Source organism: Balearica regulorum, chromosome 6, assembly GCF_011004875.1.
Source record: "Balearica regulorum gibbericeps isolate bBalReg1 chromosome 6, bBalReg1.pri, whole genome shotgun sequence".
Classification (NCBI taxonomy): domain Eukaryota; kingdom Metazoa; phylum Chordata; class Aves; order Gruiformes; family Gruidae; genus Balearica; species Balearica regulorum.
Window position 1 is genome coordinate 28,037,480 of NC_046189.1, and position 25,405 is coordinate 28,062,884.

The window sequence follows — 25,405 nt, forward strand, 5'->3', positions numbered from 1 at the left end:
CTTTAAGTACCTAAATCCCAGTGGCATCCAAAACAAATACTACAGGAAGTTGAGGTCTAGTTCGAAGCATCACATGCCTCTGGAAGTTTATGCTTTTCTGAGGGGATGACAATGACAAGGAAGAAATTGGAGGATATTAGTTTAGGTCAGCAGTATTCACCTTCTGGTGAATCATTAAAAGAAGCTATGGTCAACGTTTTACCCATATAATAGTATAAATGATGAATGGACATATTTATGTAAGTTCTACATTCCTAAAATGACAAAGTCCAGCTCTCCTCTTGATACAACAAGGCAATACTCTTCACTTTGTAGCAGCAGCGATTTCTGGGGTTTTTTTGCCAGCATGGAACAGTGCACGAACTGAGTAAGTTTGGAGACAATACAAAATTGGGAGGAGCAATTGGCAGACCAGATGGTTGGGCCACCATTAGAGGGACATTGACAAGCTGAAGAAATGGGAAACCAGGAACCTCATGAAGTTCAACAAATGAAATGAAAAGATTTGCACTTGGGTTAGGAATAATCCCATCTACCAACACTGGCTGGGGCTGACCATCTGGCAGCTTTGCAGAGAAAGATATGGGGGTCCCGGTGGACAACAGGCTGACCATAAGCCAGAAATGTGCCTGTGCAGCAATGGCAGCCAATGACATCCTGGCATCCAGGGTTGCCTTGGGAAGAGCACTGCCAGCAGACATGAGGAGCTGATCCTCCCCCCATACTCTGCATGGATGTAACACTACTGGAGTGCTGGGTCCAGTTCTGGCATCCCCAGTGGCAGACAGACATGGACCTAGTGGAGTGGCTCCAGTGAAGGGCTGCAAAGATCATTAAGGGACTGGAGCATCTTTCATATGAGGAGAGGCTTTAGAGAGCTGGGACTGTTCATTCTGGAGAGGAGAAGACTTAGGGGATTTGTGATTCTGTGAGGGCACAAGGACTCAGCACAGCCACAGTTGTGGGATAAAATCTGGAAAATGATATCCTGACATAGAAGAAAAAGTCTGCGGAAATTCACTTAACATATGAAGAAGAAACCAGAATTAGGATTACGCTGGAATGAAAGTGACTTGCTGGGATGCATTGTGTGATTCCTGGTACAGCAATAAGATCTTGTACCATCTGGATGGCCAAGTTTATGGCTTTAGTGTCATTACAGAAAATGACCTATTGCTATTATTATTATTACTACTATTACTAAAACAAAATCCCAATAAACACTGGGGCAAGAGAGAAATAACAGGATATATCCATTAAAAGCTGTCTGGAGACAAGTCTGTGGTGTTCAGTGGAACTGAATGCCAGACCTCTGGAGATACATCTGGGCTTTTTGGCTTTGCAACAACCTTGTACTTGTAAAGTTAATCTTATTTTTGTGACTAAATCTAGTTTCTCTCCATGATGCTGAGCTGCATCTTGTCAGCTTGCTGGCTACGTGTTTGATGGTCTTTGTGCTATGTTCCATCTTGCTGGTTAGAAAAGCCTTGGTTTATTGATTTGGTATCTATAGCTGGAGCTTTAGGTAGAGGTCATGATGAGCAATGTTCTTTTAGATTTTAAGCACTACAGCTGACTCTTGACAAAATGAGATTTTTAGCTTAGCTCTGACTTGGGCTGAAAAGTGTCAGGTACCCAAAACCTGTCCACAAAGGCTTGGAAGACTGCTGCATTCTGAACAAACATTAGTTATAATTAAGAGGAAAATCAGTTCCTGCCATTAATCTACTTAGTAAAACACGATGCGGAATGCACTGATGTCATTATATACAATTATATTGCACAAGTAGACACTAGATGATGTCTGATGTTTCTGTCCAGCTACCAATCCTGCAGGCCTTGGGTGCCATTAATAAAACATACAAGACTGTAATAGTGAAACCTCCATATCAAGCTTGACAATTCTAACAAAGCACTAAAATGTCTGTAACTAAGGAAGCATTTAGAATCTTACTGGGAATGAATAAGGCTCTTATATAAAGTAATATAACATACTTGACAACAAAATAGAGGAGTTCTACTTTCCAAATTTCTGGCAGTTTTCCTGGTCTTGTAATGGCTTTATAGTGTGGAAAGGTAAAGATGAAGAAGGTCCACATACAGAGCATGCAGAATTGTGGCCTCAGTGATACATGTAATATAAATATTCCTTGCAGAACTCAAATGGAAAAGGACTGGGAGTGCAAAAAGGGTAGAGAGGATGAAGGCTCACAGTGCTGCTGTTCTTATCGTTAGGAAACAGAGATGGCTTGAGAGGAGCAAGCTGTAGTCAGCAAAATGGTATCATTAGGCTAAGATGCCACCCTGTGCAGCCACCCAGGCAGTATGAATCACTTTACTGGAGGGAGCAATGGGAGAAGTTAATATTGCTATCAGTGCAAACAATTAAAGCTGCCAAATTTTTGCACTGATGTCAGGCAAATACGAGTACTGGAATGGTCAGACCAACCCTTACAGCTAAATAAGCCAAACAAAACCCCAGTCCTATTAAAAATGCAACACACAGTACAGGTTAACTCCAGCACTATAACTAATAAATCAGGAATATTTTTAGTAAAACCTACCTGTGACCTTGCCCAAGGTGAGCGATTTGATGGCCTTAAAATCAATCTCAGAAAAGTTGTGTTTGAGTTTGAGAACTTGATCAACCTGGAAGAGGTCAATAAAATTAGTTCATTACAACAGCATGTAGACACCCCTAGATCTCTCTGTGCTGCAAACTTCTGGGAATGCTCTCAGCTGCAAATTAGTCAGTTCTGCCCCCAAGCGTGATTCAGTTTCTAAAGATAGGAAAGTGCATGTCCTTTGATTTTAGCATGAGAAGCTGAAAGGTACACCAGAATAGTGATATAAAGGGCTTTGAAGAAACTTCCCCTCTGTAGAAAAGCTTAAAATGTTTGACACTGAAATCCCCTGCTTCCCAAAATCCACGTCTAGTCACTTCAGAGTACACTCAAAGGAGGCCTCTCTAGAAATGAATTGTGAAGAATTAGTTCTGCATAGAAGAAAACCACAGTGCAGCAGACAATGCAAGACTGGTACTTGAGGAAAATCTTGGCTTTTAGCATAAGCCTCCTTCCTAGATAATCAGGCCTACCCACTGTAGTTGCATGCTAACTGTGTTATCATTTTACTACTCAGAAATGGAAACTGTAGAGGAAAGAAAAACCATGGTGCTCCCTGTGTTTCTGTCTCCTCCTCATTGTATTCTTCAACACATGGCTGCTTCTCTTTAGAGTCTGCCACACTTCCATATTAAATGACTGCTGCCCAGATCTAGCCATTTTTATTTTTTTTTTTAATCATATGAACTGCTATAATTAGCCTCAGAAGGAAAGCAGAAGGAGCAGTAAGATGGTCATTTTCTCCTTGCTTTGGAAAAACAGGCAATGCAGGGAAACAGGGCAGAAGAGGGTTCTCATGTCTCATGAGGCTGTCACAGTCAGCATGGCTTCCTTCAAGCAAAGGGACAGGCCATCATCATGCACGTGGTGGCTGCACCCTGCGTTCCCTCAACCTTTCCTCTTCTGTGAGAGTATAAGGCAGCTGGGGTCACAGTCTCCCTTGGGGCACATATCCCAAATGAAATGGCATTCCTCATGGTGCTCATTCCTCAGCTGTTTTCATCCCTTTGGCAGCACCGTGTGCTTCCTCTGGGACTACAGGTCACACAGACATCCCTAAGCCCCAGCACTTCTCCAACAGTCCAGATGAACTTCTGGCCTAAGGTGTTTCCTAATTCACAGATTGTTAGAGATAAGGGAAGGGTCACTCTACGGAAAAAACCATGGTTGGGGACCCTTTGAAGTAGGGTCTGGATGGAGCTTTGGTCTAACCCACAGGGCTGCTCTGCTGCTAGACCAGCTTTGGTTGCACCAGATCAATGCGAAACCTCTGCCTCCTGCTGGCGATCAGGCATTGAAATCTGGATCTGTCTGTGGCGTGAAGTATTATTTAACACTCAGCATAAGCCATGGCATACCTGAATAACAAGCTCTCTGCCTTCTCTGTTAATCTTCACATTGTGCAGCTCTCGGTTGGCAAAATTTCCAGAGTCAATGGTGAAAATGAGGAGCCCATCTTTGCTCAGCTTGTATCGGACCTGTAAACTTCCTTAAAAACAGAGCAAAATTCTGTGTATAAAACCTGTGTCAATAATGAGATACTCTTCAATACCTTTACACAACATATAACTAATTTTCTTTCTATTACAGCGGACTAATAAGGTTAAAAAGTCAAGAAAGAGGTTAAAGAAGAAATGAAAGAGTTCAAACTGTAATGAAAAGTGTGAAAAAATAATGCACTGGAAGAGTTTTCCTTCCTACTAGCTAACAAACTCTGCTATGGAGAAACATAACTTAATTAACTAAGTATGTCAAAGGAGAGTGTGTCTGTCTGCAGTTCAGACATTTAACATTGCCAAAAGAAGCTGATCTACATTAGTCTGTTAAGGATCGCTTCCACCAGATGGCATGCAGGTCTTGCACTGTTCTATTAAACTAATATTGGTGGATTTTACTATTCCTTTTCATCAAGATGTAACAGACAATGCAGAAGACAGTGACAACTGTGAGAATTATAAGTTCATTTCAAACATTTAAAGGCCCAGACTCATTATGATTTATATGCAATACAAGAAAAGATATATTGTAAATGATTATACAGAAAAAATATTTTTACTTTGGTGTTCTAACATATTTGAAGAAAAATATATAATTCATATAAAAATGAATGCCAAACATCTCTCTCAGTCTTTGTACCAAAAAAAAAAAATTGTGACTTCTGATAAATAACAGTATCATAACAAAACAAAATGCACAAGAAAACAAAGAAACCAGTATGAATTTTAATCCTTCCACAAATGACTACAGGGAATATATATATATGTGTGTGTGTGTGTAGGTATGCGTATATATGTGTATATATAAGTGTAAAATTTAAAAGGAAAAGAACCTATTCTGATAATATCCTTTCAAGCTTACTTTTCTGGGAATTAAGAGGCAGGGAGAAAAAAATTCGCCGAACTTTTTGAGCTCTTTTCATTCATCAGCAACCAAGATACATGGAAGAACAGTGGTGTCAGACAGTTAAAAAGCTTTTCTGTGGCTACTTTGTTACTGTCTCCAAGGAGAAAATGAACGCCGACAGCACCACCACCCTGAGCAAAGGGTCCTTCATTTATTCCCTGTTCTGACAATCATCGTAAAACCCCTCCTATCTCCTTCCATTTCAGTGCTTATGTTAGCACAAGTTCAAACTATTCCAAGCATCACTAGATTTTAGAGAAGGCTACAGGCAAACGTTACCTACGCTGAAGGATAGGGATCGTGTGACTGTCACTGATGGATGTGTTCACACTGGTTTAGCTCTAGGGCCGGTTTCAGTGTTTGCAGGGGCGATGCTTGTGCGCGCATCGCAATGCAGCGCCACATCAGAGAAGCCCACGGTACGCCTGCACAAGCTGCTGCGCGTGCGTGGTCCACTGCAACGTTATTCGGAGGCACCTCTGGCCCCAGAAGCAGTCTGGGTGTTTAATGAGGTGAATGAGCATCCCTGCTTGGCTCCTATCTTCAGCCATATTAATGCTGCAAGACTGCTTGCAGGTCTAGTGAGAGAGGACATGGGGAAGTTCTCCTTCACTACATCATGTGGATGTACCTGCTCCCTTCAGCCTTGCATGTCCTACCTCAATAAGGTCAGCTCTGTTGTCCTACAAGCTACTGTAAAATCACATTATGAAGAGCTTAAAACACTGTATAAATTTCCTGCAGAGGGAGAATTTTGCCACCTCTATGCAACTCAGAGTGATGGTAGTAGTCCTTCCAGACTGGACCCAGAGTCCAGTTAACATCATCCCTCCTCTTTTTCCCCTCACTGGGATGTTTGGCTGCTCAGGCTCCTAAAAGCTGCGCTTTTTGTAACACTCAGTGTATCCCAGATGAGCACTGCTGCTCTCTGAGATTTGGAGGATAGAAACAAAGCTTCTAAAAATGAGAGGGAAAATGAGAATGAACTACTAGGATGAAGGCTTTTTGGCTGATTGAGAGGGCTGCTGGATCAGGTGAGCTTTTAAAGTGAAAATAAAAATAAAAAAAAGGAGATAAAAGGCATTTACTTTCTCACACACAGGCATGGATGTTAGAGGGGAATTTGCGAAGAGATCAAGGTCAGTAACAACTGCTAAATTATTCAGTGTGATATTACAGGTCCTGATTCAGCTGCCCCAAATCATACTGTACAACTCCCATTCCCTATTGCATAGCCAGGACAAGGAGCTACTGTCTATCACCATTAATGTCACACTCAAAGGTCCAAACTTAAATCACAATCCCGTTTTCCATTTTCTGTTACTGAATGAAAGATGCATCAACAGGGAATAACAGTGTAAACATCTTACAGTCACTTTACTCTAGAAAGACATGAGAAAAGAAGCCCAAGTGCAAGGAAGTTAAAGGACCTTCTTCAGACTTGCTCAGTAGGGCAGTGGGAGAGTCGATATAAAATGGAAAGGTTGTCTGACCCTGCACACCACAGCTGAGATGACCACACAGAACAAGATGAAACCAAGATGTGATAGTGTAACAGATTGGTCCAAACTCAAAATCATGTCTCAGCAGAAGTACATTATAGTCTGACTCTTACCTGGAGCCTTTGAAAGGGGTGTAATGTGAAAAATGGAACAGGGCCTAGACTTGGTCTGTGATCTTGTGCTTGTTCCTTAGTTTGTAAAAGTGAAAAAAAAATCTCTGCTCTTTTCAAATTCTATGAACACACCAGTATATAAAATATAAATGGTACTACTATATCCAGGTGATCAACATAACGACCAGCAAAGTTGTGTTCAAAGAGCGCCAGCAAGAAACGCAATGATCTACTTAGGCTCTCAACTGCTGCAAACAGGGATTTACCTGTTGACTTCACCAAAGAAGCACTGATTTTAAACCAGACACCATCTGTTCCATTTGTTGGGAGACAATGGAGGAGGTTCTTGCAATCCATTAAGAACAGATCTTACTTTCTATAGTGGTACAATTTTACATTAAATCATTTAAAGAGACCAGTGAAGAGCATCTTATTTTATCAAATTGCTGTGAATTCCAGTGGCAACTTGTTTTGGATGGCTGCTCTTCAAAACCATTGAATTCAAGTTGGCATTTTGCCTGGGGTCACATTTGCGTTAATATAAACCAGAAAGTACATAGGCTCGTCTCTCCAGACGTGTTTTGGAATTTGCACCAGTGTAGCTGAGAGCTGATTTTGGCTTGCATTCAGTACCAAAACTGTTTTCAGAGTACAGAATAATTTGTCTGGCAGATTACATTGTCATTTTGCTACTTGACAGGCAAAATAAATGGATTATTAATTAGGATTATTATTAATAATTTTTTTTGTCCTCTGAATTTTGATTAGCTGGTCTGCTGACTGTCTCCATCACATCAGCCCAGTGTCAACAACTGGAAATAAAAAACTGTGCATAAACCAGCTCTGTTCTCCCTATTGTCTATTGTCTCTCTATTTTGCATCATTTTTGCCTCACAATAGGGATTCACGCTAATCACGAGCAGTGTAATTTCTGGCAGTCTTGTTGCAGTCATGCCTGTCATCCTCTTTTCAGCTCCCTGTGCCTAAGCATGCACACCTGGAGTGCCATAATGCTCAAGCAATGCACTGCCTGTTGTGTTTTCTTCCTTCTCTAATGCATGTGGAATTGCTGGAGGCGATTTCTATTAAGTCCATAAAAGAGGAAGGGAAGGAAAGAGAGACCTATCATGTTTTTGGCCTTGGGCTGGAAAATTTTACCAGGCATATTACTCCAGCAGTGTTAGGTAAGAATATATTCACACTTGATTATTATCATCATCCCTTTCAGCTTCAAATTCTGCAAACTGCAGATCAGCATGGAGATATGCTGTGCTAGCTCCAGAATAGCCCGAGGGGGGAGCAGGCATAACTTAGCCACAGTGTTACGGACCGCAGCAGAGCCTCTTTTCACCAATTCTGGAGGAAATGGGTCCACGTGGGCTGCCAGGCTACTGTGATGAGACCACTACCAGTATCAAAGTGGGCTCGCTACACACCACTGTGGTCTTCAATCTGTAGTTGTATAATCTATGCCTGTAGGACTGAATGACATCTCTCTGTTGATATCAAACAGCTACAGAGCCATTTTAACAGGATTCCTGGGGGTCTCATTGTGCAGAGGGAAGTTCTGGGAAATACAGACCAAAGGGCAGTATTTATGCCATCCCACACTGGTGCCTAGGTTGGGGATGATGTTTCTGAAATGAAATACTCCCAGGACACTCGTTTAGTGGTGATGGAGGCCAGGGTTAGTACTTGCTAGCTGTACACTAACGATCAGTGTCAGCATAACCAACCTCCAGGCAGCTACAGGAATAGCACAGTATCTTCAAACTGCTTCTATCTCTTTTGCTGAGGACAAGAAAGATGTAGCAGCAGCTCTTAAGTCTAGTGGTAATAAGGACATTAAACTGGTTAGAGATTTCAAAATGTTCAGCCTGAAGAAGAAAAAAAAATCCCAAACTGCGCAGTGTGAAGAAATACCTCGGCCATCATGTTACATATTCTATGTTCAAAACCTTTTCTGATTGAACATGTCAACAGGAGAGATGTGTTTCTTTTGCCCGTGTCTACAGCAGTGCCTGAGTGGAATGTCAGAATCATCTGGTGGCTTTGTGGCCTATGCCCACTAACTTTACATTCATTCTGGACTGCCAAAGCTTGTGTTAAAAATCAAATAGTAATTTTTAAATCATCATCTGGAAGAGGGAGCATGGGAAAATGTTACAGAGAGTGTTCTAGCTCAGGAAAAGACTTTCAGGCTTGAAAGTGCTAGATAGTTGGCAAAAAGATTAAAGCAGCCCTACAGAAATCAAAACAATGGATACCAGGAATTTGGTCTATAAATCCATCATTCATAAGCAAGGTTCTTGTCACACATGTCATCAGGACCACAGCTCTTGTGTCATTTAGTTTTGAAGAACCAAACAGCAAGGAAGGGAATTACATGCCCTAGGAGTCTGAGACTTCTCTGCAGGATCTTCATTTTTAGAAACTGGTTTTAAATGAGACCAGATTGAACCCAACATCTACGCAAACTTCAATAGCACTTTTTAATGACTTAAACTGGCTGGAGCAGCTGGCAAGACATCTTGCACCACTCGGAGAAGCTGAGGTTAGTTCAGGGAGCACATGTGGGTGGCACATGTAAAACATACAACTTTATCACCATCGTGTACCATCAGGAAAAATTATTTAAATCAGGGCAGCTGACAACTCTTATTCGGGGAAAAATGTGTACGTATAAAGCAATGAAACACTGCAATAGCAAAAGGGCCTTGGACCTCTGCATGTCCTATTGTCTCAGAGGCACCCAGAAACACAGGAGTTAAGGACCAACAGAACCTCTTACAGCTGTCTCAAACCGGCAGTCACCCTCATCAGACTAAGACATTAATTACACCACTGCATCACCCTCAGCACTCACCAGAGCTATAGCTAAAAAAGAAAATAATTAAGAACATACGAATTAAAGAAAGGGTGGAATATATTAGTGAGGCTATTGATGTTGCTATTATAAAAAAAAAAAAAAAAAAAAAGAAAAAAAAAGGTATTTTGCCCAGAAAGCCACTTGCAGCTTATAAGGTGGAAATGTTTGTTCATTCCTGATTGCAGAAAAGCAGATGACAGTTTTCAGTCATCTCTACCACAAAATACCTTTCTGGCAACTTGCACAGCTTCAGCGTGACAGTGTCCCTCTTCATAGCCTAGATATTTAAAAATGAACCACTGCTTTCTCCATTAAGAGCAGCTGGCTAAGAAACCTGCTCCTTAATTAGCAGCTTCTCCCCAGGGATATTTACTCAGTAAATTTACTCTTCAGTGGAAGTGCCGTTGGTGATTCGAAAGAACAGAGCCCATCTCTTCAGCGTCCAGTGGCATTTAACTAAGAAAGTACTTGCACAATTTTAAGAGGTGACTCCTGCTATTTGTTTCGCATGAAGAAAACAAAGAGGCGAAACTTGAACACGTTTACTGACACAATTACTCAGCTATTGCATTTGCTTACATGACAACGTTTCACAGGGTTTAAAAAAAAAAATCCCCCCCCTCAATTTTTTGTAATCTCTCATCGTAGTGAAAAAAGCAGGACCTTATTTGAATGCCTTCCACTCAATGCTTGAGACATTCAGGACTTCAAGATCATATTCAGGCCATCCTATATTAAAAAAACCAAACAACAAACACCAAAACAAAACACTTTCACGTTGCATTTCTTCAACTTAGAAAAAGCACAACCTCAAAAGCCCCTAAAGGAGCCTGTCTGGAGGCCCACGACCTCAGTTCACTTTGCAATCCTGCTAGGAAGCTGGAGCCAGATTGAGAATGTCACTTCAACATCAACAAATGTAGCTAGTTCCCTTACATGACTGACAAATACGTTTAACCTTCGTAGACATCTCATTCCCACCAGCCGCCAGTTGGCTTAACACAGACTGACCAGCAATTAAAAAGGAACTGGCAGATGCTTCTTGCTCCAAAGCTAGAAAATATTGCAAGTCTAAAAGATGACCCAGAGGACCACAGTCATAGAGCTCATCATGCACATACTGAGTGGCTTAAACATGGAGTTTATTCCGGTGATCTTAAGAGGAACATGCGTCTAAACAAAACAGCCCATGTCCATGCCGATGTGGCTGGGCCTAAAATGGGAACAGGGCTAACCCCTGGATGGGGGATAATACTAAACACTGTCTTTCCAGTTAGCTCATGGGTAAGCTTACACAGGGGTGTATTTATGTACCCTGGAGGTGATGGACAGACCACTGCCACAATACAGGATCTACCAGCTTGATGACAGCTGAAAAATCATCTTCCTTCTTTGTGTCACAGTTTATCTGTTGGTGAAGCACATCAACATCAACATCCTTTGGAAAATAACATGAAACCTTTGGCTGAGCAGCAATTTTAAAAAATACTATTAGTCATTATGATTATCTCTCCATTCCTAGATACTTCTTTTTGGTGAAGGAACTGGTTGCTGTTTCTTTTACACGGTGATGCTACATTAATTATCTTTTTTCCCTGAAGGTGACTGAATGTAAATATGAAGGAAAGAGCTGAGGGCATCAGATGCAGTTAAATCTACCTGAAATTACCTGCTTTCTGATGGTGAGATTTATTCTGGTAAATTTTAACCTATACCTTTTCTATGCATTCTTTGGAACTTTAAAAGTCACTTTAAGACCCTTCATTAACAGAAGCTATCTGTATGACACTATTGGATCTGATGCTCAGATCTATCCCCCTGTCTTTAAACACACACTGGATGCCATTAGTCTTCTTATGGTCAGACATTCAGTAGGTCCTATGGTTTACTCACCCTTGTATGTAGAAAAAGCTTCCCAGACTTTCATCTCACACTGTACTTTTCATTTAAGACTAGCATAGCAGCCAGGCTGGCAGGAAGAGCTTTTATTCTTTACCCAGTGAATGAAATAAAAAGTATCATCCTATGAATTTTGTTCCAAAAGTTCACCCTGGCTTTTCAAATTATGCAACTCTGTGCAAACAGCTCTCAGGCAAAAAAGACTGAGATCCTCTGTTGTGATACCCTGAGGATTTCATACCAACCTGCCCTTCACTGAGATCCTGGATCATGGTTTCCATCCTTTTCCTAATATCTTTCAACCATTGCTGTTTCAGTTTTGGCAGTACAGATACCTATTCAAGCAAGGACATGTTTCACACTGGCCTAACAAATAACCATAATGTTCAGCAATGAGAACATGGAAAAAGATGACTTCAACAGAATAAATGAAACAATCAATTTGAGCACTACATGATGTCTGTGGAGCTGGAGATCCTCTTCCACCATGTATATATCTTCCTTGCTCCAGACTTTTCCCCTGGTCTTGACCTGGGATTCCTGAAGGCCAGTCTTGCTAGTAAAGGCTAAGCTACAAACATCCAATTTCATCAGGCAAGACAGATGAAGTCACCTTTTCATTATCCAGCCAGTATAACTGATTCGTTATGGGAAAAATTAACATGCTAACAGGGATACTACAAGCAAGATAGAAAAGGATGTTTGCTTGGACCCAGCCTGGCTCTTCCAAGTATTATCAGCTTGGGCTCCATGTTGTGTGGAAACAGCTACACTGCTCCAAGACAGCACTTGAGCCAACGATTCTGCTGAACTACAGCTCTCACTAAACAGCTCTCTACATCCATAGCAGAGATAATTCACAACTTAAGAATATCTATAAAATGACTACTATCAAGCCTCAGGGCTAAAGATTTTGGTGTAATGGGTTCTGAAAAGACCCTAATTTCAGAATTCCTGAAGAGTGTGTGTATATATATATCTGCAGCATCCATTTAAACATAGGAGTTTGTGACTGACTCTTTGTGCTTCCTCCCCACCCCTTCTAGGACAGCTCCACAGAAATTCAACAATAAAAATTATTTTCAACTGCAAAATGCAAGCTAGGAACTTAAGTCTTCTAGGAGATAAACACCTCCTCCAAGCAAATGGGAATGTATGTTTTCTTCCTAGCTGAATATCTGTAGCTAGTGGTCTGGAGTTTTATGCCAGATACCAGTAAAGTTCAAAGTCAGTCTGTATATATGCAGAGCACAGATCAATTATTAACAGCATGCTCAGCTTTTCCTGCTCAATGTAATCCAATTACAGTTCCCTTGTTTTTCCCTTGTGGGTCTCCAGAACATCTCTTGACCCTTCAGTACAGCAAAATGATCTTCATGAGTACAAACACATCCATGAATTGAGCTAATGAGACAGATCTTTTAGTTCTCTCCTCTTGGAAAGCAGATAAAGAAATCTGCCAGAGTCCTTGGCTGAATGTTGTGGCTGCTTCTCCTTTCAACTAAGTCTTGCACACTTAAGAGTGCCATATGCTAAAACAACAACAAAAAATGGGTTTGGATGCCAAGTCCACCTCTTCCCTTAAAGGCTTTTTAGTGCTGGATTTGAACTGAAACCCTAATCAGTATTCCCATTTTCTGTGAAGCGTGCTCACAGCAGAGAATCATCCCAGGGACCAAGAGATATTTCTAACCACAAGAGTTCCTCTGTTTACATAAAGAAACTGATTAGGAGATCTCCTGACACCCCAACCCTTTCTACTCATGGTGCCACAGCCAGCCTCCCATTTACAGGCAACTGGGGAAAATTTCTTTTACATTCACCATTCTTGATCAAACTCTCACTGCACCCTCATCCAGTAAATAAAAAAAGATTTCAGGGCCAACTACAACAATTGCTTGAAATTATATTCAGAAGATATATAGTTCTGTCCTCCATACAAAATCATTTAATGGCTGTGAACCAGAGCTAGACTGGGAACAATTCTCAGTCACTCACAGACAGTTGTTTGAAAACTAGTCTCCTCAACAAAGCTGCCTCCCACACTTCTCAACACAACTCGCTTTCCTGCTCCTGATCTGTTAAAAATAACTATACCTGAACCTTGGCACCATTTTCCACTTCAGTCACATAAATTGTGCAGGTTGTTCAATGGGTGTTGGAAGTCAGTAAGCTGGAAGGTGTTCTCAAAAGATAAGACTATTGCACTAGCAATAGCGTATCCTAGAGGGTCTTTCTGCAGCAGTTGGTTATGTTCTGTGGTACTCACATCCCAAAACTAAAACCCACAAGGTGGTAAAGCAAAAGAACCAACAGAATCACCCCCAAAACCCACCCCACTGTTTCAGTAAGTCCTATTTTCCATAATTATTTCAGCTTTGCCCCATTGAACTTCAGAGTGCACAGTGTGAACAGAATCAAAAGATTCTTTGCCTTAAAGACTGAACTAGTTTTTTTTACTTTTTTTTACCACTGAATGACAAAAGCTTTGGTTTTCTTGAGAAGAGTTGTTGGAGGTGCAGCTGAACAGACTTGCAAGGCAAAAACAATAAGGAGAATTTGCATGGCTTCAACAGAAGAGCTGCTTCTGACTTAGAGACAGGAGGAGATTACAGTGGATTTCTAGTTTATTAAAAAGAAAAAAATCAGTAGCTTCTCTACTGATGACGTTTGCTTCTTTTTTTGCAGACTGTGAATTCAGCTCACCTCTATTACAGGTTTTGGTTTCTTTTCCTATTTACTTCAAATATCAGCTGATTTTAAGACCTTATAGGACAGGGCAGTAGAGTTGATCTAGGTCCTGCTACTATATTCTGAGTATCAGAGACCAAACAGAAGAATTACTCAAGCTGTTTTCATTTGTACTTTTGTCTTTAAGTGTGCTTTTTTCCCGTCTTTAATCTTTCCTATGCAATTTCAGAGCCTTGCTTTCCAAAAGAAATTGAGAACAGAGCTCACTGTGATGGCAATAGGTACTGGATAGAAACAAAGAAAAAAAAAAAAGGACTCAAATTGTTTAGTTTCTCATGAGATCAGATGATAAATACAGATAAATTTTCAATCACTCTAGGATAGTTTGAGATTCTATCTCCTTTCTTTGATGCTGGCTATCTGCTGTTTTTCTAGAGTAGGAATCATATTGTTTCCATGGCAAAAGCCAACAACACTGAGAATCAAAGACTTGGGAAAGCATTTTCTAGACAATATACTTAATCATATTCATATCACATTTGATTACTTGCAGAGGGGGAGGAAGAATGGAGAAAGGAGAAGCACTAACAGTTTCTTTCTTAACACTTTCCTCCTCCATCGATTATTGTCTTTAGGGATCAAGGCAAAGATTATAATATTAAGGGACCAGTAATTTGGTGAAATCATGTAAATTAGCAAAAACGTACAGTGAAAAATTAGCCTGGGAAAGAAAAAAAACCCCTATGTTTTCTTGGCAGTAGCTTCCCATGATGTGAATAACTTCTGGGGACTGACACACTGAAAAGGCCAGTTAGGGATGTTTACCCATTTTCTATAGCTTAGCAATGGGCTATATATTGTATCATATCCCATATGGGCTATATACTATAATGGGCTATATACAGTATTATATACTAAAATCTGAAATTTCTACAGCATTGATATTAAAAATGCACTGCCAGTTATTACAGTACTGCTAATCTTTTGGATGTGGGATCCATGGGACTAATACATACCCATCTTTATATGCATACATACCCATCTATATACAATAAATACACATCTATATATATGTGTAATTTAAAGATCCATGGATACAATATGTAAGACTGTGGAGGAGAGGACAATGCTAAGTTATTACATACAATTTTCAAAGGCATGTGTATGAGTTAGAAGTGTAAGTATTAACTAACGGTGGAAAGAATCCCTAAAGTCATCTTTAAAAACATCAACTTTCAAAAATTTACCCATAAGCTGCCAGGACATAAGCCGGTTGATCAGAGGTAAGAACAACCTTATGATATAGATAAGTTCTTTGGGTGGGAGCTACTTCTAGAAATGTTAGCTGCTAGGCACTACTGAGTGTCTAATTTTATAGAAGGAGGTCATCTGTATAGGTCTAGAATTGTAGCTTCTACATTGACATATGGCGGTACCCAACATCTGTCATAACTTTACCTCCTTCGTGAACCACTTGCCCTCTAAGGTTCCAAGCACTGAAAAGGCTTTCTGTGTGGACAGCATTGATCTGGGTGCGTGAAGCCATGAGTGAGCATGAGGAAATTTTATTTCCTTTCTCAGACCTGACACTGGCCTGTTTGGTAGCTCTAAATGAATCATCTTACTACCGCAATTGTAGTGTCTCAATCAATATGTACCGTATCTTCTAATGATATGACCTTTACAGACTGACAGTGCAAAGTGTGTTGGGGTTAAATGGGATTATTTATTAATCTTACTGAAACCAATTGATTTTACAGGAAACGTTTCACACCTGTCTGGATTAGACCATAGCTGCCTATAAAAGTTCACTTTCATATAAGCCCCTTTTAATATAGTCTAACTATGAATAAGCCTTGCAGACACTTTCACTTCTTTTATGTTAAATATTTTACACAGGAAGTCTGAATTACCAGAAACATTATTCTCATTGTCACTTTTATTAACTAATAATTTGCCCAGTTATTTTGTGGATAATAGAAAAGAGGAATAACAGGATACACGAGTGGCAGCTTGAAAAATACTTACAAAAGGTGAAGTATTAAAGCATACATAGACTATTCCAATATAGTTTCTTAACAAGTGGAAAAGGTCTTGGGATTATAGCAAAGAATATTACTGCTCACCTCTTAAGTGAGAATGCCCATTCCCATTTCACCAGGAGCCTAACCTTTATTTAACCAATCAGTTATCCAGCAGGGACCTGCTTAGGTCCCACTATACCCTGTCAGACTCAGCAAGATTCCCGGAAAATGAGCCAAAAAGAGAGAAGGAATTGTGCTCACTTTTAATGCTACAAAGGACATTATTATTCATAGTCCAGTAACTTTATGGCAAGCATAAACCTCTTGGAGGAAGAAAGAGTAACATATCTCAACATTATTTTCATTGGAATAATTTCAATTCCAACAAGACTAAAAAATAAGAGGATATGAGATTTAAAAAATTATTACATTTGGGATAAAATGCAGAGAATATGCATGACTGAAATGACTGTCTTGAAAGAATGACACAGAAGCATGCACAGAGCAATGCTGAAAGAGACTTTCAGGACTTAACAAAGGTCAGCTAGTTATCTCAATAATTCTTTGCATACAGTGCTACATTTTATAGTCCAGAGTGTGAGAGCCTGACATCTCACCAATCCTCTAATCTACTATTATCTTCATTTCACAAGTGAGCAAATAGAGGTGCAGATTTGAGAAAAGCACCATTGTTTAAATTGCCTGAGTGTGCTGAGAGCTGCTCCACCTAATTTCCAGAAGTACTGAGAATCCCTATCTCTGTCTGAACCAAAGCAGAGATCTGCAGATGGTGCAGCTGCCAGAATGCAAGGCTACCTCTGCTCCTGCTGAGCTGCTACAAGAGATCCTGGTGTCCTGATCCCAACCCCTTCCTCAGCCACCATTAGAGAGTCCCTCTTCCAGAACTTCACAATTATAGCTTGCTTATGGTTGTATTTAATCAATAAAAGTCAATTGACTCATGTTTCTAAGGTCATTTTACACTACTCTGGCACCAGTAAAGGTGATTTAAATGGATATTACATTTTTATTCACTTTGGGGCTATTTTCGATTGCCTGAGTGGCATCAAGAGACCCGAGTGTAACTGAGAAGCAGGTTCCAAGGTCTCACCTCAGCAGAGACTAACCTCTGCCACCCTGAAGCTACCCACTGGAATATTCATATATCTGAAAATCATAAACACTTGCCCCTGACAGCAAATCAGAGATGGAAATCTGGGACTGGACAGGAGAGGAGAGAGGGTTTCCTCAGTACTCCCACCACCCTGCTGCAGCTTCACTTAGGGGAGATGGGTCGAGGCTGATACTGTCCCAGGGATTTGGATACTCATCCCCAACAGCCCAAATGCTAGCCACATAACATAACCAGGAGATAAACTACTGCAAAGCCCATATAGAGAATAAAACCTTTTCTGTTTTTCCTTTTAATTTCATTTGACAGTTCTTGAAAGCTTAGCTATTTTGGAATTTGCAAAGCTACTGAGTGGTCTGGGTCATTCGGTCAAATGCACATATTCAACCACATAGCATTAACTTTCTATTGTCTGCCACAGGCCAGTGACTCACCAACACGCTTACTCATCACTTTCAGTGCTCCAGTGCCTGATAACTCCTGAATAATTCAAACATCCCCATTTGTCTAGGATGATATTTGTCGAGTGAGTTTTCTGAAAGCACTGCAAGAACTCGGGAGCCACTCCTACTGAGAAGACATAGGGCCTATGCCCCTAAAGTCTTTACGTGTTTTCAAAAAGTCCCCACACCATGTACCTTTTAATAGAAAATGGATTTACACCTCATGTTTTGGCTAGTGAACCTAGAAAACTTTGATATATTCTGGCTTTAATATTCAGAGGCACTGGCCACGTTCTATTGAATCAACCCAGTGACGAGCAATACATGTGCCAAGACAGAATGCAAAAGATAAAACGATAATATATTTCTGCACCAAGTATTCCTGTACATTCATGGTATTTCTCATTCCCTTATCCCAGAGGCCTAATGGGTCTCAGTGTGGAATAAATAGCAAGGAATTGCTATTGTACAGTCTTGCCAAATGAAAGTCAAAGCACATTTAAGCCCCAACAACATGATTATTCAAAGACTGAATAGGCAAGTGTAGCACTGCATGGCAAATAAAGGGACATAAACAAGAGTGATGGCCATTCACATGAACTAAATACTACGAAGTTCATAAAGTTGCAGACACAGAAACGAACTTAAATCAGTGCAGAATTCTACACTATTCTCACAAAAAACTTAACACAGTTATACTGGTGTTCCTTTGGTAGCAAATCAAGAGTACTTACCATTCTTGGAGAGAATCACAGCCAAATAGTCATGAAAGTAGGTGTTGATGTACAGCAGAAGGCTTGGAGTATGTGCCGTGAGAAAGCTAAATGCAATATTTTCCTTGGACATGACAGCATCCGCATAAATGGCAGAGCTTGAGGTGCTTGCATTTTTTGTGACAGGATAAGGTTCTTGGAAAATATAGGTAATGGAAGTGCCAGCTTCAAATAATGCAGAAACCTCTGAAAGCATATATAAACCAAGGGAATAATTTCAGCTATTGCATTTTCGGGTCTCCCAGACAGCCGTGGACGTGAACCGACTGCCTCAGAAGCAGAACACTGCAAAATGCCCCTGACCCAGCTGACATAAGTGTTCCTTAATTTGGACGAGCAGAGTGTCCTTCCTTACAGTCTGTCCTGCACAAAGAAGGACAGCATATGGAGACAGGTCCCTAAATTCAACTATTTTAGTGCTGGAATCAGAACTCCACAAGATAGAACAGCCCAAAATGTCTGTTAATCAAATAAATGCTCAGTTCACCAACTTCTGACAGCTGACGTGTAAGGCAATATTCTGTCTTCCCCCCACAGTAAAGACAACATATTTGTCCAGTCTTGTTTTTAAACAAAGTCATTATTAAAGCAACACATTGACCCAAAGTCAGCCAGTAAGGGAAGCTGTCTTTGGTAGCTTCAAAAGAAGAGAAACATTTATCTGTGCATGCTCAGGTCCTGAGAACTCACGCTTGTCTTTTCAATAAACACAACATAGCCTGGCTATGAAATACACAGATGTGATACCAGCAGGTTTTCCTAATGTGAGGCACCATAAAGCCAGGATGATGATACCTTCAGCTATGGACTGACTGCAAGTACATTGTCCAATAAAGTAGCTCCACTTCTACAGCAGCATCTCCTAACAGGACACTATGTGGTCATTTGATACGCCTCTCGTGGCATCGGTGCCAAATCCTCAGCTCATGTAAGTGGGCATAGTTCTGTGGACTGCAGTACAACTAAGCCGATTTACACCAGCAGATGATGCGGCCCACTTAGTAAACCTGTTGCATTTGTGAAGTGAGGGGCAGCCGTGTAAACCAAAACACATTGCACCCTGCTGTTATTGAGCAGAAGTTTTGGTAGTTCCTTCCTCTCTCAAAGAGCATGCTAGCTAAATTGGATGTTCTTTATTTGACCTGCTCCTTTTTTCTGGTGTTGGCAACATCTCCTAGGAGCCACCAGAAAGATTCATTGACGACACATTCGTCAGAGACCAAACCGTGCAAATCAGTTTTCTCCCAAATGCTTCATGCTTACTTTTAACATCTCTTAACATTTGGATGGGTTGTCACAGGGATGGAGGGAAAAAAAAAAAGAAAAAAAAAAAAAGTAAAAAGACTATCCCTTTTTGTCACACTATTACCCCAAAACTCTGTAAAGAAAAGCTCTCAAGATTTTGTTAAGGTGGACAAAGCTGGATGAGGCTTAAAAATAAGCAAACTAAACATTCAGATATGGGCAGACAACTGTCATGAAAAACTTCAGCCCTCTTTGTTAATGTCTGGGCCAAGTTATAGAACTGAATACAGGAATCATAGTGGGATATAGCTGGCAACTTTAATAACAGTACAACTAGCACCATTTTAATTTCTGAGGTCATCACTGAAGTTAACAAAAGGAGGTGTTATAGCCTACTTAAACCACTTAGTGATGCTTAAGGGAAAGTTGATATTAGAGTGTCTCCTGTAGATGGAGGACACCAAGATGACATGGGTGAATCTGTGCTGTAATTCAGAGGCCACTAAGGACTTAGGATCAAAGCTTGCTGCCTACCTTCCTTGCAGAAAGGTCCTTCATAGGCTGAGTTGGTACAATCACAGAAGTAACCATTATACTTCTCCACACATTTTCCTCCATTATGGCACAGGTTACCGTAACTGCTGCAATGTCCTGGACATCCAGGTTTAACACCAGGTGTCATTTTAGCTCTCTCTTCAAGGTCAAGTTTCTGTCCATTTAAATGCAGAGATCGAATGCATCCCAAAAAGCCCTTTTGTCTGGAAGCTGTTCCCCCTGAAAAAGAGAGAAAAAAGGACAGGCATTCATCGGTGCGTCTGCATAGTAATCAAAGCCCTGAAGTCCAATCCAGAGGAACAAATATGAATCCATGAATTTAAAAAAAAAAAATAATATCTATTATATATCAATGCATACAGTGGCAAAAGATGACAGACGGACAGCCCTGGAAACTGAAGGTCTCTTTTTATCTTTATGAAAGGACTAAAAAACTGTATGTGACACTTTCTTGTTGCCATTCTTCTCTTTCCTGCCTTATCTACTGCCCTGTCTGGCATTTAAACAGCAAATTCATTTGGGAAAAAGATTAGCTTCTTTATCATATGTCTGCATATCACCTAATACATGAGAAACTCAAACCTAAAATGTCTTTTTTTTTTTCTACGTGTTTCCATAGTACAGAGCATAAATAACACCCTAATCCCAACAGCAGGTGAGTTACACATGCTGATGAGTCCAGACAGCAGGGATGAATCATGTTCAGCACCAGGCCTGCTGGCTGAAGGGAAATGACTCGAGTCAGAATTTATGCATGACTGCCCAACCTGATGTTGCATGTGAATGGTTGTTGTAGGCAAGAAACATGAGTTCAGGTCACAGTCGTGTCATTTATTACAACTGTTAAACATAATTGCATTTCTTCCTGAAGACCAGAGCTGTATGGATCTAGGCAAGAGGACAGTTCAGTCTCTACAAGCTAACTAGCTGCTTATCTGCCTAACGAAATTGCTAACAGTGTTATAGTGAAGACACTTTTGCCATAGGAGGTGGTCTCTGAGAATGATAATAATGATGATTGTTAGAGTACTTTGTGAAAATATCACCATTTTTCTTATTGTAGGCTTTGTTTTGCAGTTGCCAATGTTTTGCTTTTGAAGATACTGCAATTTTGATTGCTGCTAAGAAATCTAATTCTGGTTCAGGAGTTATCAGTATTTGTAGGCTCTGAAATGATAGCTTTCTTGGTGATTCTCCAGCAAAAGTATTATGAAAGAAGTTACCTTTCCAAATTATTCTTCTGTAGAAGTTAGTTCTATATCAAAGTGCATGAGATATTACATCTTTTGATAAGTCCTTGCATAAGACCATCTCTTTATTCATGAATTGTTTAATTAAAGCAAGACTTCTGCAAACTAAGAGAATGAAGCAATAGTCTAAAAAGCAATCTCACCAAAATTCTATTGTTCTGCTATACCATTCTAGCATATTTTTCTTTCTGGTACACTAATAGCAGAAATACTGAATTTGAATTAGAATAATTGAACTATAGATAGTATGTGTGAAACAGGTTTATTTCATGCTAATTTTATGATGCCTTTCTCAGGGAGACAAATATTTTCAAATTCCTCTTTAGCTAGCTATTCTTTCCAGGTGAGCAAATGTTAGCTCACTTATTTTAAAAGCCCTCTGAGCACAAGAATCAGGCCTTCTGCATTTGCTGCACTGTGCACACCCAATCCTTTTGTTTGGAGATTTTGCTCCAACACCAAACATACCATACAGAATTTTCAGTAATGTTCAAATAAGTAGAAACGTGATTTATCCCTTTAAGGTTACTCTGTTTTCTTTTTCATGGGAGGTAACCACAAATATTACAAGGATAAATGACAATGTCCTTGCCTCTTTGTGCACGCATACAAATCCCAGCTGAAACATTTAAAGAATGAGTACAAACTATTGCTAACTATTCCACAGATGTCATGTTTATTGCACTACCCATATTCTTACTGCTCTCTAAATCACTCTGGAAAGCCATGTAAAGTAAAGTTTCTCACTCTTTTCTTCTTATGTCTGGAGAGTATAGAGCTTAACAGAGACCATCTATATGATCCTAGATCCACACAGTATTGATGAAGCAAGTCTGTTTATTATTTGGGTATTTGGGCAGTTTTCTTCAATTGACTAGACCTAATCTTCAAATACGTTCCTGGGAAGCAGAGAAAAACTGAAAACAAACAAAACTCTTCCCAAAATTAGGCTTTGCAGATTCTTCCTACTCTAATAGGCCTGTTGGACTGGACAATTTCATGGATTTGACCTAAATGTTTTGTTCAGGAAAACAGATTTTAGGATAAGCCTCAGGACCATAAACACCAAGGTTAAGGGTGTTCTTTCCTGAGTGGAGGTGACAGTCAAATAAATCATGCTGCTTTCAGCAAGGTATTTATGCAGCTGAATTTTACTGAGAAGCCTTGGGGCACGAGGAGAGAATCTGAGAGGAGGGGGCAAGAAGCTCACAACCAAGCACTCATAGTGAAGCTTGCTGACACAACTGGCTAAATAATGAACGTTATATCAATGAATTGAGGATTTGCTTTAAAAAGTAAAGGACTTTTTGTTGGTAAATACTGGATTAGGGAGGCTGAAGCAGCCTGTAATAGGAGCTTTCTTGCTTTATGTAACTGATACAAAGAAAAGGAAAGGGCATGGGAGTATAATAATCATCATTATTACTACTCAGGAGTAGGAGAATTTGCTGTGATATTCCTCAGAAGACATCCAAGCCACACCTGTTAGTCTCAAACTGAAAGTTGTACAAAGCAGTCAGGATACACAAGGAGTTAAGCATTAATTCCTCTTCCTGGCCTCCAAAATATCCCAAAGTGTCTACAGGTTCCTTTAAAAACAACAACAGTAAACAAAGTATGCCTCTTCTTTTTCTCTCCTTCCTTTTCTCTATCTCCCAATAAAGCTTTTCAGATGTTGACTCTCTCTGGGGTATGTTGCATTTGGACTTTCTACAACAGACAGGAGATTCACCCAAGGCTTCCTTGTTCCCAAGACAAAACCAGGAACCCAAGCACTTAACTTTGCTAGTCTCCTTAACATATCAAATGAATAGCACAAAAACATCTCATCAAGGCCTTATGCATCAAATTAACTTCTTAGGATTTGTATTTTGATCCTCTGATGTTACCAGTCTGAGTGCAAATCTTGTTTTCAAAGAGGTCTGCGAAGACTGTCGTTCCCCTCCACATACTGGAGCGTTATGGTCATGCCTTCTCCACTAGACAAGACAGAGTTTCATCTCAGACTACACCATGAGAGGAGATGATGACACACCTCCTCCAGGACCACAGGGATACACCAGGAGCCACCTGCACTATCCAAGAGGATGTCACTCATTTTGAATGCTGAAAGCGATTGTCCATTGAAAGGAATGATTTTTGCCTGTCCCTTCGGAGCAAGTAATGTGCCAAATTGGGCTGTTGCTGGGCAGTTTGGTGCAGTTGATGTTATCTAGCCTGCACACTTGTTTGGGGTTTGCTCCTTCTACTCCAATTTTTTTAAATTAACAGAAGCAGCAGAGTCAGATGCAAGGATATCCATGATGTGACTCAGGATTACAGAGCAGTCTAAAGCAGTTAGATGCCCAAGACCCACTAAAAGGAAGTGAGAAATGGTTTTCTAATTCCTTTAGGCTGCTTTAAAATACAAACGTGTTTGATTTTGAGTGTACTGGCAATGAGAAATCATTTCTCCCTTCCACTTTGCACACACAGAAAGCTATCTCAGAAACCAGCCACATACCCCATGCATGCCAATGTTGGCCTTAAGCAGACATTCTGTCTTTATTTGAAGTTATTGCAACAAGTGTAGCCGTAGAAAAACTCTTTCTGGTAGTACATAGGTAAATACATAAGTGCCCTGTGAGCCTATCACAACAGCTAATCATACAAACATTAATTTACACTTTTGTCTCTTACTGACTATGTAGAACTGTTTCTTCATAACATAGAGAAACTGTAATTGGATACGGTCAGGTATTTATAGGAAGTGATAAATTTAGGAAGAATTGCAAATTTGAATCCTCTCATATTGCGTTGCTATGGATGAGGAGATAAGAGAGGGATTAAATTTGAACACTTCCATTTTGACTCCCCTCCGTTTGGTTTTATCTCCAGGCAGATCCAATAAGAAGGTAGCCATTTTCTATGGTTTATTTTGAACAGCATGTGTAAGAAATCATCACTGCAGTGGAATCCTGGGAACATCAGGCAATGAAAATTTATTACGCATGCTATGTGGCATGCTGGCCATAGCAAATGCTTAGGTTCTGCTCCCCCAAAAGACAGATGTGCAGGGCAGACATCATGTCAGCAAGATGCAAGAACAGTCAAGAGCATTGAATCAAACACAAACCACCGCAATGATGAGTGGTAGGGCAGAACTGAATGGTGAACAGGTGGTATGGAAGGAAATTACACCTGAATTCCAGCATTTCTGAGAATACAATGAATAGTATAAGCATATGGAAGAACAAACTGATTCTCAGCTCTATCAAATCCTTTTATACGATATTGATGTATAAAAATGATTGTGGGGTAAACAGAAATCACTATATCAGTGCATCCTTCCAGGATATGTAAAACTCGTGTGAATTCCTCTATCTGTAATGTTGTACCAGCTCCAAAATGGAAGCATTTTTGGGTGCATTAATGTGCAGATTATAAATTACAGCTACTCTGTGCTTATCGAGGCCAGGAGTAAAGAAGCTTTCTCACAGATCGTACTGTTAATCCAAGTAATGTAATGTGAGTTCAAGCCCAGTAAGACATGCCTAACATTCAGAAATGCAGTTTAAGAACATTAAACACATGTATGGTTACACATAAGTACGTAGAACAAGCTGAAAATTGATTATTACCCTAGCAATGACCCAGATAGGTTTAAGTTCAAGAACATGCACAACTCAAAATTAGCACAGGGAAAACGTAAGTCATGGTGAGACTCCCAGGTCCTGCTATGGTCTCTGAACATCTGGATTTATCTGCTGGAATAAGCAACCATGACATCCAAACACTGAACTCACTGTCATTATATATCAGTTAGTATCCCTCTGAGACAAGTCAAGTTCACATTTTTCACAGTCTTCACGACACAGCTTTGCATTAGTTCACAATCAGTGT

At 40.2% G+C, this 25,405-nt stretch overlaps 1 protein-coding gene across 2 annotated transcripts in view; it reads right to left on the reverse strand.

Moving 5' to 3' along the window:
* CNTNAP5 (contactin associated protein family member 5) overlaps positions 1–25,405 on the reverse strand; it is a 294,719-nt gene that overhangs the window by 14,825 nt on the left and 254,489 nt on the right. For both annotated transcript variants that reach the window (XM_075756999.1, XM_075757000.1), the window contains 4 exons: positions 20,253–20,492; positions 18,435–18,659; positions 3,983–4,113; positions 2,565–2,649 (listed from right to left, as the gene is read on the reverse strand). In XM_075756999.1, coding sequence (XP_075613114.1) covers positions 2,565–2,649; positions 3,983–4,113; positions 18,435–18,659; positions 20,253–20,492 — 681 coding nt within the window. The remainder of the gene's footprint in view (positions 1–2,564; positions 2,650–3,982; positions 4,114–18,434; positions 18,660–20,252; positions 20,493–25,405) is intronic.